A 13558-nucleotide genomic window follows, 5' to 3' on the forward strand; every position below is an offset into this window, starting at 1 on the left:
CAGCTTGGCAAGGCTGGTTTTCTCAGGGGTCGATCCTCCAAGAACACCAGACTCCTGGCTTCATCAAGTACTCAATCTGATCTGTCTGATAAACAGGGCTAGTAGGCCTAGGGGCAGGCCATCCTTTAGGCGTGCACATCTGATATCGACCCTCGCCGTTTTCTTCTCGGTATGGAAGGACTTGGCTCCTGACAGCATACAGATGCCAGTGGCTAGGCCACATGGGCCAGCTTGATGCAGCGGTCTTGTACATTGTATGTCCTGTCATTAGGTTTCATGGACCGCCCACTTATGGTGATTGTTCGCCAAATAACCGGCGCGAGAATTGTGCAGGCCTGTATGGCGGTGATTGTCTCGTGTCTGTCTTCCATTAAGAGATAGTGATAATTAATGTGGACATGCCTATTGCGCACGGTGAACGAAGGTTAGTGGCGTGGTGTTCATGCCTTGATGCAGTCCAGCCCCTGTGCCATTGCAGACTTCAGCGGTTTCCTGACAGCGAAGTGAATCTGAGGAGTCAGTCAATGGGAGCAACTTGAACCGGGAGGCCAGCTGAAGGCTGGTGGTTCAGCCTCGTTCAGCCTCGTCAAGCGCGGTGCCAAGCCTGCGCCCCGCAAAATTTCAGAGATGGCCCAAAATTTTTGGTTGCGCGATGCAGGCTTCTGAATCCCGCGTAAATCACAACTTACTTGCCTACTGCTTGTTTGCCATAGTAGACAAGTCTGAGAGCATAGTCTTTGTTTCTCGTGTTACTGCTCTATCAATTCCAGGTTTCCTCCCGGCGCAGATTGTCTCGCCCGCTCAGCACCCTTCCCAGACAGTCCTCCCCGCACCGCTGAGCGTTCTGCTCGCCCAGCGACAAAGATGGCTGAAGAAGCTGTCACTGATGCCCTCCAAACTCCTGTCGACCACAATGCACAAGCTAGTGAAGATGCAAAGAAGTTGCTAGCTGAGTTGCAAGGCGACTCCGAACAGCCAAAAGACGTCTATGGTACTGCGGAGGGTGAGAAAGCAGAAACCGCTGCAGACAAGACCAACGAGACTACCAAAGACGCATCTGATGATAAGAGAGAGGATGGTGATAGACGTCGTGAACATCGCCACGAACGATCAGACCGTGGTCGTGGTGGTCGAGGTCGAGGCCGAGGTGATCGAAACGGCCACGGACCTCGCAACTACCGCAACAACATCAAGTCCGATTTCACTCAACAGGAAATCAGCAGTGATCCAGTAGCCATCCGCAAACAGGTACGCCTATTCTGATACCACAGAAGCAGACCCATGGCATGCTGACTTCACATAGGTTGAGTTCTACTTCTCCGACTCCAATCTGCCAAAAGATAAATTCCTCCGTGAATCGGTCCGTGAGAGCGAGAACAACTCAGTCGAACTAGCAAAGATCTGCGACTTCAAACGCATGCGCCACTTCCAGCCACTCGAGGCAGTTATTGAGGCATTGCGGGAATCAACTTTTGTCGAGCTCACAGACAATGACACCCGTGTCCGACGAAAGGAGCTGCCAGCGGATTGGGATGATCCAAACAAAATCACCGTTTTCGAAGACGCTGCCATGCCCCGCAGTGTCTATGTTAAGGGTTTCGGTGAAGAGGTCCCAAGCACACAATTCGACATTGAGGCCTTCTTTGCTGAATACGGTCCCACCAAAGCAGTCCGTCTGCGACGCACCAATGATAAACTGTTCAAAGGCAGCGTTTTCGTCGAGTTCGAGACAGAAGAATTGCAGAAAGCGTTCCTCGAGTTAGACCCGAAGCCGAAGTTCAAGGGCAATGACCTGCAGATCATGAGCAAGAAGGAGTATTGCGAAAAGAAGGCGGACGACATCAAAGAGGGCAAAATTCAACCTAATCAGAGATACGACCAGGGCAGACGCAATGACCGTAGTGGTCGAGACTCCAGACGCAAGCGAGAGGCCGAAGACAATCGAGACTGGAGAACCCGCCGAGATGAGGACAGAAAGCGTGGTTTCGGAGATGAGAAGAGACGTGGTGATCGTGATTCGCGGGGTGGCAGAGGTGGCAGATCGTATGAGACTGCAAAGGATGACCGGTCAGTTGCATCAGTTGTACTCCAGATTTGGACAATCACTAACGTAGATGGCAGAGGAATTCCCACCGTCAAGTCTTCGTCTGGACCAAAAGACTCTGGCCGCGATGATGCGCTCGCGAACGCTAGAGCAGCTGTTGCAGCAGAGAACAAGAAGGAGCAGGAGAAACAGGTGGCTGCGGACAATGTCGAGTCGACAGAGCAGAATGGTGCGGCTGATGCTTCGACAGCGACCGCAGGCAAGAAGCGAGCTAGAGAGGACGATGACGGAGGGCGAACGAGAGACGAAGAAGGTTGATGTCAAGCAGGAAGATGTTCCCGCGCCAGCATCGTGATCCAGATGCTGTCCATGATTGCGTTCTGGTGTGGACGCGGACAGGAAGGGATATGGAAGAAAAATCTTTGTGGGTGGTGAACACCTTTTATCTCTGCGTGCTGAGCTTAGGGAGCAGTTGTCTGTTTGCCCAGGAATGGATTGGCTGGATTGGTGTTGACAGGTTGGCCCACAGCAAGCATAGCATATGTACTTTTTTTCAGAGACACAACAGCATGACTGGCTGATACGCACAACACACGTGCATTGCATAGGGCATTAGATCAATACTAGTACTCTCGTCACCATCGATCTGTGCCGAGCATGTTTTTTGCTACACCCAATATCAACATGCGCCGCCGATTGCACGGCGCGGTTTGCAAAATGCTCAAAAGCAAACACTTTTCTCTTCTTCACTGCTCTTTGCACACCCAATCACTTCACTTCGTCAACACCGTCTTTTATTGTCACTACATGATTGATTGTGTGAGACAAAGAATCATCGAGTGTCGACGAGTGCCCTTCCTTCACGAAGTATTATCCTTGTATGTCGTATCCCGGAGTTCTTCCGACACCCACAGTCATGTCACGGGACTGTCCAGATGCAAATCTGCCAAGCGAATTTGCTGTGGCCATGGCCCTCCCCGAACCGTCCCATATTCCTCCCCTCAGCCTCGACCCGACCTACGAGACTCGGATCGACAATAATCTCAAACCCGGTCTGAATGCACTTCCCATCGAGGCACCAAAAACCTCTTATCCTTGGACTCAAGAGTGCGAATGTGGCGGCATAGGAGTCCACACCCATCAAGCGACGATGAACGGGGCCGGTAGCGGTGATGCTCCAGCCAGGCGCATAGGCCGTCTACCCAACTTTGTCCAAGTCGCAAAGAGCTATGTCTTCGAACAACAGATCCAGAAGTCTTTACATGATACCGGTGTCAGCCAAGCCAGAGAGGACAGTATCAGACTGGCTGGAGTGCAATGGATCGACAATGTCCGAAGGGCTTTGAAATTGTGAGTTTTTCACTGTCCATCTCGCCGTCCTGAGGCTCTCAATCTGCAGTCGGCCTCGCGGATCGTGTGATATGTGGTGCACTTTTGGAAGCAGTTGCTGATGATTGAACAGACCAGTCAAGACATTCAACACCGCCGTGGTATATTACCACAAATTCCGCCTTCAACACTCGGATGGAGAGTACAGTTTCGTGGTAAGCCTCATTTCCCACAGCGCTCGCGCAGTGACATCGATCTAACAACATCACCATACAGGATGCCGCTGCAGCAGCACTCTTCACGGCTTGCAAGATCGAAGACACATTAAAAAAATCACGCGACATCCTCTGCGCCGCACACAATCTCAAGGTCCCTCGCCATGAGCATTTATCTCCTGATGACGCGGTATGTTTCCTCCACCACCCCATCTCTGCCCTCGCCTACTAGTATTAGTGATACCTGATGAGTGAGGTGAATTCTGACCTGTGGCCGGGCAGGCCTTCGAGCATCAATCACGCAGCGTCATCGGCCTGGAACGCCTCATGCTGGAAGCATCAGGCTTCGATTTCCGCAATCGCCACCCACAGGACCTGATGATCAAAATCGCCAAACTCTACAACTTCCAACGAACCTCCCCTATTGTGCGTACTGCGTACAGCATGTCTCTCGACCTGTACCGCACATTCGCACCCCTCAAGCAGCAGACGGCCGCACTGGCGTTTGCGTGCCTCGAATTATCCGGCCGCTTGCACGCCATTGAAAATCCCCGAATCTGGAACGGTGATGACTACGCGTCTTGGAAGATCGACAGGGGCATGGTCATGGAGACCATGCTCGACTTGTTGGAGTTGTACACTCACCATCGCACCTCGACGGCCGTGGGCCCCGATTTTCCGGTCGACACCTTCCTCACCGTGCGGATCCCGTTGAACGTCGAGAGCGAGGAGAAGAAGATCTCACGATACACGGAGTGGGTAGATGGTCCGGATGGCAGTGGGTCTGGTGATGGGCGTGGTGGTATCAATAATGGTAATGGCGTGCGGGCGATGAATGGCTCGCACAATGGTTCGCGCAGCTCGAGTAAGAACGTGAGTCCCAAGGATGTCACCAGCCCGAGTACGAATGCGAGCAGTGTGAGCACGGCGCCGACGAGTGTCCCTGGTGGTGGTGGCGCGCTGAGACAGCGGATGGGTGAGCGTGGACGTGAGGGAACGGTCCGATTCATTCTCAATCCCGGAAGAGAGCGCGAGGAGAGAAGTATCGTTGAGTTGTTCCGCAAGGATTGAAATAATTGAATTGGCGAAAGTCGAGCGAGCAGAGCAGAGCACAGCATAGCATAGCACGGGGAGATGGCGGTCATCCTAAGTTGGACCTAGCTATCTACTATCGACACGGGAGTTTGGAAACGAAGATACGGGCATGGGTTGTTCGGCAGACGCCACGGCCGTCATGGGTTTGGTATGAGGCTGGAAATCTTTGCTGGATGGAGCATGTCTGTGACAACAAGCGTGGCGTTTGGTGTTGAGCATTTGAGTACCTGTATCTCACGGAGGCTTCCTACGTTTGAATCGGGTCTGTGTGTTTCCAATAACCACACAGGATGACAGAATCTTCCCTTACAAAGCTGAGGTATCCAATGCTACTAAGCGTCCCCTCCGCCTGCAAATCCAACATCATAAACGCGACACAAGTCCAAGGTCACCACGTATATCACGCCTACAAACTCGCCAGCATCCCGCTCAAATCGCCTTTGCTATACTTCACAACCTTGCCCTTGCCCTTATCCACTTCATGATACCTGTCCCAGAACCTAGCATAAAGTGGCTCAATCAACGCCGTAATCTCCCTGCTAATATACGTCCGCACCTCGTTCTCCATATGCAAACTCTTGTGTCTGACCACCAACTCGTCAAAGCTCGTATTGAATATCTTAAACTTCTCTTTGATCTTGTCCTTGTCTTTGCTGTTCAGGGATTTGATGATGCTCGTACTATCGATCGCTTGGCCTGGACCTTGACCGGACATTGGCCTCGACCCGGAGGTGTGGATGGTGTCAAAGAGGTGCATGCTCGCCTCGCGCCAGGCCGTCATGTAGAGTTCCGTCGCCCGCTTGCGGAATTTGTCGAGTCGCTCGTTGTGTGGTGTGATGCCGATGTAGCGCACAAGGTCGGGCGAGGATTGGACGCTGCGTGCCAGCACGGCGGCGCTGTTGAGCTGAAATATGCCCTGCATGGGCTTCTTGGGGTGCAGGCTTTGGGATCGTGTGTTGAGCGTCGTCAGCAAGGCGTCGACGATGTCGAGCAAGTAATGAGAAAGGAGGTTCGGGTTCTCGGTCGACGGCGTGAGTTCGAGGTTCAGACTCGATTGGGAGGCTAGGCCTGTGCCTGTGGTGGGGTTCTTCCAGTTACCCTCGCCGATGGACGAGAGGAGGGCCAGAAGGGGCCGGTCGAACAGCGCGAGAGTCTGGAGGCGTTTGGCCGTTTCGGGCACGAGGGGTATAGTTTTACCGTCGGGTGGGAGTGTCGATGTTGATTCTGCCTGGCGTCTTGTTTGGGTGATGAGGTCGCTTAATGAAGAGCGCGATGTTTCGCGGAGAGGCCGGAGGGCGTCGGCGAATTGCGAACGGAGCTGGCCTGTCCGGGATTCGAGACGGTAGCTTAACGGGGTGATGAGGTCGAGGATCTCGTAGGCGAGGAAGCAATCGGTCAGGATGCGGGATTTGATGAAAGTGTTCATTTCGGAGAGGGTGCGTGCGAAGGTTGATAGAGCCTTTGAGCAGGTCATGCTGAAAACGCGGCCTGCGTCGTTGCGGAAGATACGAGATGTATTCTCGGCTTCGGCCAGAAACATGCCTTCAATGGCGTTGGCGTAGGCTCCTATGCCACTGGAACCTTCGCGATAGATGGCTGTGTCGTTGGCTCGGCGCTTGGAGGTGCTGATCGAAGCCGTTGAAAGATTCTGGAGGCTGGAGTTCAGATAGTCTCCTCTTACTTCGGCGTACATACGGGCTGCAACATCCTCGTCGCGTTGTCCTAGCCTGGCAGAGTGTGCTCCACCCGAGGCGATGGCCATAGCCACTTGGCTGAGCGTCTGGACCTTATCTTGGGACATTGTTGGGAAGGGGATCTGCTTGGTGATGAAATGCAGGGGTTCGACTGTGCTGGCATCTTCCTGGAGCATTTGTCGATACAGGTCGTTCAACTGATTGACGCCGGTCAACAGCAGGTTGTGGAATTCCGAGATTGCTTGCTGGTTCGATCTCAACCCGGAAGAGTTCAAGTCGGTCAAGGCCTTGTCGACGCGCTTGAGAGCTCCAAGATATTGTGGCAGTCCGGCACCTTTTGGACCTTGCCGGATGATATTCTCCTCTCGACCTCGGGCATCTAGAGGTTGGCGGAGTTTCTCAATAGCTTCATTTACCCTGTCGATGTTCCGGCTCGTAACCTGGAGCTGCTCCGTATTGCCATATATAGGTCCGATGGCGTCCTTGACGATTTTTCCACTGGCATCCAACCGAGATAGGCTCGCGGCTATTTTCTTCGAAAGGTCCTTGGTCTTCGCTAGGGATGCTAACAATACTTCCACCTCCGCACTTTCTTCTGCAAAGGCGGCGTTCCTGGTGGCTACCATGTTGGACTATTGAGATGCTGTGTCCTATTGATTTCCCGAGGCTTCAGTAACGTGACCGACAGCACAGTCCTGCAACATTTCGACCATGCTAGACATGTATACTGATGATAAATGATATGGGTTTGAAGGAGTAAGTAACTTGTAGGAATAGTCACAGCGGATAAAGCAACCGTCCTCACCGAGCCGAAACCACGCTTTGTCCCTTTTCGGCCTAGTCAGGAACCTGCGATTCGACCAATATTGCGACGTCATTTTCATGCTCAACAAAAGGCTGCAATGCGCAAGAAACAAGAATTGGAAAAGAGAAGCGCAGACCTTCTGTTTCTTCTCTTTCTAGCATGGAAGTTGACGTCTGTTAATACCATCTTTCTCGCAGCGCTCTCATCGCTATGAGCGCTGCAAGGCTCCTCAATCCCTGCCATTTCCGCTACACAGCTCTCGCCGCTGCTGCCTACGCCGGAGCACATAGCGCAAATCGAAGAACAGGCGTCGCCAGACTCGACAGCCCGCCAGGCGCCAATCTCCCGCAAGATGCCGACCTGGTCGCCTATGGCCAGCGCTTGCAGAGCAACTTTCCCCGCGAAGACCCCGAACGTGCCACCAAGCGAGGCGATGCCGAAGTCATTGGTAAGACGAGTGATCCCGACCAGTATTCCCCGGGCTTTGAAGACGACGACCAAAACACGTGGTCCTTATTCTCTCGGAACTTCAACAATGTAAGAGAAGGGATAGCGAGGATACAATGGAGCACTTTGGGCGATAAGATCACGGATTTCGTCCTTCCAACATGGGCAAAGACCCTGCCGGAGAGCATCCAGAAGCTGCAGGCCGAGTTGTCGATGCAGCCAGGCTCCTTAGCGGACGACATATGGAAAGAAGCGCAGGATCCCTCCATCAACCCTGAGATCCTATGGGACGCGACCGTACGTGTGAGCCGTTGCTTGGGTTGGGACGAGCTGAACTTTCGGCGCAAGAGGAAGGAATACGTCACAAAGGCATTGGCAAAATATCTGGAGATTGACGAGAAGGAAATACACCCCGATGATGTGCCTACAATTGCAATGTGTGGGAGTGGCGGTGGCTTGCGGGCCATGGTCGCTGGAACCAGTAGCTACATGTCTGCTCAAGAGGCGGGTCTGTTTGACTGCGTGACATACACTGCTGGGGTCAGCGGAAGTTGTTGGCTGCAGACACTCTTTTACTCGTCACTTGGGAAACAAGATCACAAAACCATTCTGAAGCACCTGAAGTCCCGGCTGGGAACACACATTGCATTTCCTCCGCCAGCCCTGAAGCTACTTACCAGTGCGCCAACGAACAAGTTTATACTCAGCGGTTTCGTTGAGAAATTGAAAGGAGATCCAGGTGCATCGTTCGGATTGGTTGATATTTACAGCCTCCTACTTGCGGCACGGCTACTTGTTCCTCATGGTGACCTTGATGTCCACGACTACGATCTGAAACTGTCAAATCAGCGCGTGTACATCGAAAACGGCCAATATCCGATGCCCATCTACACCGCGGTACGACATGAGATACCAGTCGAGGAGGTGAAAAAGGAAGAAGCCAAGGGCAATTACGCTCTGAAGCAGAACGTAGAAGACAAGGCCCGGAAAGAAGCGTGGTTCCAATGGATTGAAATGCATCCATGGGAAGTCTGGTGCGAAGAGTTTGGAGCCGGCATTCCAACATGGAGCCTGGGTAGACCCTTCTACAGGGGCCGGAACCAGATCATCGACACTGGCGTCGCGCTGCCAGAAATCAGACAAAGTCTTCTACTTGGGATATGGGGCTCCGCTTTTTGTGCGACTCTATCTCATTACTATAAGGAAGTCAAACCTGCGCTGGCCGGAATATTGGAGTTCGCCGGACTCGATGGCCTGATAGAAGACAAGAACGACGATCTCATCAAGATTCACCCGATCGAACCGGCCACCATACCGAACTACGTCTACGGCATGAAAGATCAATTACCATCGACATGTCCAGAGTCCGTCTTCAAGAGCGACCATCTCCAGATCATGGACGCTGGCATGAGCAATAACCTCCCCATTTACCCGCTTCTCCGACCCGGTCGAGACGTGGACATCCTCATTGCATTCGATGCCTCCGCAGACATTCAGAAAGAAAATTGGCTATCTGTAGTCGACGGCTACGCCAAACAGCGTGGGATAAAGGGCTGGCCCGTAGGCGCTGGTTGGCCGAGATTAATGGCGAAACCACAAGAAAACGCGAAAATTCTGGCCGAAGCCCAAGCGGCTTCGTCACAAGAGGCTGCTACGAAGCTTGCAGAAGTGAAGGAGGAAAACAGCCGGGGGAAAGCCACGAGCGACATGAAGAGTGATGTCCCCGAAAGTCCGACGACCGGTAAAGAGCCTGACGCAGAGTCTACTGAACTGGGTGCTTGCAATGTGTGGGTTGGCACGAAATCAGAACGTACATTTGAGGAGGAACCTCCGCCCAGCAAACGGTTGGCATGGGACAGTCCTGACGACGGCACGTTCCATCTGATGCGACCAGAGGCGGGAATTGCAGTCATATACTTCCCGCTACTCCCAAACAAGAAAGTTTCGGGTGTCGATCCGGATACAAGCGATTACATGAGTACGTGGAACTTCATATATACGCCGGAGCAGATTGACAAGGTCGTGAGTCTGGCGAGGGCCAACTTCGAGGAGGGCAAAGACGTGACCAAGCGAACTGTTAGGGCCGTATATGAGCGCAAAAAGAAGGTACGAATGGAACGGGAGGAGAGGCTACGGATGAAGGCATGGAAGAAGGCTGTGAGGAAGGAGGGTGATCATTTTGGGGTTTCGTAGCAAGATTCGTGTCTAGAGTGAAGAGACGGAAAGGCAACGAAGAGATATACGAGGGCCGCATAGATGGACGGACGATACTAGGCCTGCATCAGTGGGAGAGGAGGTGAAGCGTTCGACGCAAGACTAATATTTTGTTTAGGAAGTCGTGCGAAGCCGCTTCGTCTAGCAATCCAAGTTTGGAGTACTTTCCATGTATAGAGATAGCCATAGACTACTAGCACTCAATTTGAAGGAATGGATATTCAACCCAGTCCGGGCAGTGAGAAGAGATACGAAGTACGGAGGATAACCAGGCGAATTCAGAATCCTAAGTCCTCCGTCCGTGAGAATCGTGACGATTCCCCCTCCTCTCCTTAAGGGCAGCATCAATAACCCTGTTCCGTTGAGATGCAACCGGACAGGATCTTTCCAAACCTTGGAGCCTTGCCCACACGGTGTCTGTGTCTGTGTCTAGGGTCCACTACCTACCACCCAAAGAGTTCTACCGCACGCTGCCGCCATATTCCCTTATATGGCAATTTCACCTGCCCGATTCGGCTGACCGCTTTTGTTTTGATCAGCCAGCATCGATCGATACTCGGGTATATGATTTCTTTTCCTAGTCACGTGCCAGCTCGCTTTCTCTTTTGTACTTGTATCCTCGCCTCTCACTTCGACGTGGACTTCACCCATCATAGTGACCCTTCCTTTTTTGTGAAATGTACTCTGTGCATCCTCCTGCGACAATGATCATACGCTTCTCAAAAGAGTGAACTGGAGTAAAATGAGCGCAAGAGAAGCGAGCGATGGAAACGCGGGCTGCCCCTTTGGACGCCTGCTTCTCGACATTCAACAGTTACGCAGTGGGTGGCCGCATCATCAAGACGTCGTAGTCCACGCCATGACCTGCGCCGCCAATATCTAAACATACTAGCATGGATATCAAAGCCTTGAATCCTGCACATCCTCTCACTGTGAGCTTCCAACTCCGCGCGGCTTGATCTAATGCAATGTTCGCTGCATCGCTGATGTCTTATCTTCCTTACGAGGCGGATCTCTTCCGGACGCGCTGAACTGTCCGCGCCCTCAACTTCATGTTTAAAACTCACGACCAGCCCTATCAATCACTTCTGGCTCCCGTGCCTTTCTTGTCACGCGATGCCGTCAAATGACCACAAAAAAGCCTCGAACGTGACCATGTAGCCGCCTAACCAGCCCGAAGCTAGGAATGTGAGAAAGGGGTCAATTGAGCAAACGGTTCGATGTGCCGTCCTGTCGGGTGCTTTTCTGCCCTACAGGGCGCGAAGTAGGAGGTGCACTGCTGCCCTGGCGAGAGTTTTGACCGACATGGAGGACAGTCTTCGTGGTTGTGGGGCAAAAGAAGGAATCATTATCCCTGGCTCAACGATGTCTCGAGACGTTGCTGCCTACAGTCACTCGTTGCTCGATATCAAGCAGATGTGAGTGTATGGAATGCTGGTGTTTTCGAAACGATCATGTCTTCCACCATTCCAAGTTCACACAGGAGGATCACCTTCGCCCTTCTTGTTCCCTTTGATCGACTCGACAAACTCCTTGGCCCACTCTTTGGCCTTTTCGAGTCCGTCGTGGAGGAATTTCCACCAGTTACTCTTTGACTTGTCGGGGTCGTCGGGGTCGTCGGCATCATTTTCTGGCTCACCGGGCTTTTCAGGTTCTGTCGCATCATTGACATCAGGTGAAGTGTCATCTTGTGGACCTTCCGGCTTTAACTCGTCTTCTTGTTTGTCCTCGTCAACCGGATCTGCAGGAGTGCCTAGCGCTGGCGCATCGGCGTCACTGTGCAGACCCTGTGTCTTAAGCGGAAGCCGTAAGGTTCCGTTGTTTGGATGAGGCACAACCCCTAGTGAGTCACAAACAATGTTGTACACCTCAGTATTCTGGAAGGGTGCAAGTCTACTGTTGGGTTCATGTGGGAAAGCAGGGCCTCGAGCCACAAAAATCGCTCGCATCAGGGGATGCTCGTGGTCGTAGCCATGTAAACCCTTCGGCTCGTACTCTTTACCGGTAGCAAGTGCTTCGGCTACGTCAAAATCCGACTTCTCAACCACGGCCCAACCGGTCTTTGGGACGATCCACAGCGGAGCTATTCTGTCGTTGTTGGAGAAGTGATAGCGTTCAGGCATCGTATCGAGAGTGTAGACATCGAAGCTGCCTGCTTTCGAGGCTTCTTTCGACAGCTGCTCGTAGAGAATTGGGACGTCGCGATCTGGGTTCTTCAAACGCAGACCTCGCAGTGGCCATCCGTCAATGTGGTCGACCAGTGACATGTCAATCAGATTATCGAGTTGAATGAGACGATGATTCGAGGTTGTTGCCATGCCATGATCTGACACAACCACGAGGTTGATGATCTCAGACAAGTTGCGTGCATATAAGCCCTCCACGAGCTCGATGAACATGCTGTCCACGTCGGCGATGGTTGCTCTGATCTCGGTGCTGTTGGGTCCGTATTTGTGACCATCCGAATCAACATTTGGAACGTATGCTGCAATGAATTGAGGTCTTCTCTCGTCCGCTTGTTCAACGTCGTCATCGCCTGGCAAATCCAGCCACCCTAGTATTCGGTCGACTTTCCGCGTAAGTGCTTCGGATCCATTGTACTTGTCGATATATGTCGGCTCGACGTCCGGGATATGTGCTTCAGATCCAGGCCACATGTGTATGGCGGATCGTACAGCCTGATGCTCGGCAGTCACCCATAGCGGCTCGGCAGTCCACCATTTCGGTTGCATCGATACTCCAATGTTTGTATAGTAAAACTCCTCTTGGTAATCCGGGTCCCAGAATTGGTTACTGACAATGCCATGGCTTTCAGGATACAGGCCTGTCACGAGTGTGAAGTGATTAGGGAAAGTGACGGAAGGGAACGATGGAAGCATGTATTTCGGCGACACGCCGCTAGCGATGAAGGCATTGAGGGCTGGTGTCAAGCCGCGGTTGAGGAAATCGGCGCGAAACCCGTCTAAAGAGATGAGTATCGTTGTCGGACGGAAGGTATGTGTACCATTGGAGAGTGGACGTAATCGGTGGGCAGTCGGACTCAGGACGTGCCTTCGCGAGGCCTTGTATGCACCAAAGACCAGAGACACGAACAGCGCGACGATAGCGAGGTATATCAGAGTGAGACGGCCTCGATGCGATTTCGCGGGCGCACTTCTATCCCATCTCGTTCCCTCAGTCTCGGTATCTGTAGATGATTGCGAGCTTGTGTCCTTGAAACCGCTTTCCATCTCAAACATCATGTCTGACTCCTCTTTGCCACCTCTCTTGGATATTCTTGACTTGTCCTTTCGGCGCTTGTTTCTGCTTTCTCGCAGCCCCAAGGCTCCCCTGGCAGCCTCCAGTCTGCCAGGTTTGCGTAGTAGTTGTTCATGCTCTTCTGTCTCATTTAAGATATTTCTGTCCGTATCTTGGACAGTGTCAAGGCTCGTTGCCTCAATTTCGCTTTCTGACTCGGAGTCGGCATCGGAGGGAACAACAGGTGCGTCATTGTCATAGTGCTTCTCGGAGAGGAGGCCGTCCCGGTCGCGGGCCATTCTGGCAGGATGGATGAGACGGTTTGGTCCTATCTGAGAACACTGGTTTAGTCAAGACACTACCAAGCCATGATCACGATTGAAAGAAAGGATTGCATGAACGATATCGTAGTGATAATAGGATGAGGTAGATCAACATAGGAGATATCCCTTGCCAAATTATCGCGGATCATCAAACT

At 52.5% G+C, this 13558-nt stretch overlaps 5 protein-coding genes across 5 annotated transcripts; 3 read left to right on the plus strand and 2 right to left on the minus strand.

The window, feature by feature from the left end:
• Positions 1 to 677: 677 nt before the first annotated feature.
• On the plus strand, positions 678 to 2685 carry PV05_02943 (uncharacterized protein). Its single transcript, XM_013463552.1, has 3 exons — positions 678 to 1248; positions 1304 to 2067; positions 2122 to 2685. Exons 1-3 carry the CDS (start codon positions 865 to 867, stop codon positions 2360 to 2362), a joined length of 1389 nt encoding a protein of 462 aa, XP_013319006.1. The 5' UTR covers positions 678 to 864; the 3' UTR covers positions 2363 to 2685.
• Positions 2686 to 2960: 275 nt separating this feature from the next.
• On the plus strand, positions 2961 to 5031 carry PV05_02944 (uncharacterized protein; the record flags this gene model as incomplete). The annotated part of the gene is made up of 4 exons (XM_013463553.1): positions 2961 to 3394; positions 3507 to 3588; positions 3650 to 3778; positions 3871 to 5031. The coding sequence occupies 4 exons, from the start codon at positions 2961 to 2963 to the stop codon at positions 4657 to 4659; spliced, it is 1434 nt and encodes a 477-aa protein (XP_013319007.1). The 3' UTR covers positions 4660 to 5031.
• On the minus strand, positions 4883 to 7124 carry PV05_02945 (uncharacterized protein). Its single transcript, XM_013463554.1, has one exon. The coding sequence runs from the start codon at positions 7001 to 7003 to the stop codon at positions 5090 to 5092; it is 1914 nt and encodes a 637-aa protein (XP_013319008.1). The 5' UTR covers positions 7004 to 7124; the 3' UTR covers positions 4883 to 5089.
• Positions 7125 to 7291: 167 nt separating this feature from the next.
• PV05_02946 (uncharacterized protein) lies at positions 7292 to 10082 on the plus strand. The gene has a single exon (XM_013463555.1). The coding sequence runs from the start codon at positions 7393 to 7395 to the stop codon at positions 9820 to 9822; it is 2430 nt and encodes an 809-aa protein (XP_013319009.1). The 5' UTR covers positions 7292 to 7392; the 3' UTR covers positions 9823 to 10082.
• Positions 10083 to 10604: 522 nt separating this feature from the next.
• On the minus strand, positions 10605 to 13556 carry PV05_02947 (uncharacterized protein). Its single transcript, XM_013463556.1, has one exon. It carries the CDS (start codon positions 13377 to 13379, stop codon positions 11319 to 11321), a length of 2061 nt encoding a protein of 686 aa, XP_013319010.1. The 5' UTR covers positions 13380 to 13556; the 3' UTR covers positions 10605 to 11318.
• Positions 13557 to 13558: the final 2 nt, after the last annotated feature.

The sequence above is a fragment of the Exophiala xenobiotica genome, assembly GCF_000835505.1.
Source record: "Exophiala xenobiotica strain CBS 118157 unplaced genomic scaffold supercont1.2, whole genome shotgun sequence".
Lineage (NCBI taxonomy): Eukaryota > Fungi > Ascomycota > Eurotiomycetes > Chaetothyriales > Herpotrichiellaceae > Exophiala > Exophiala xenobiotica.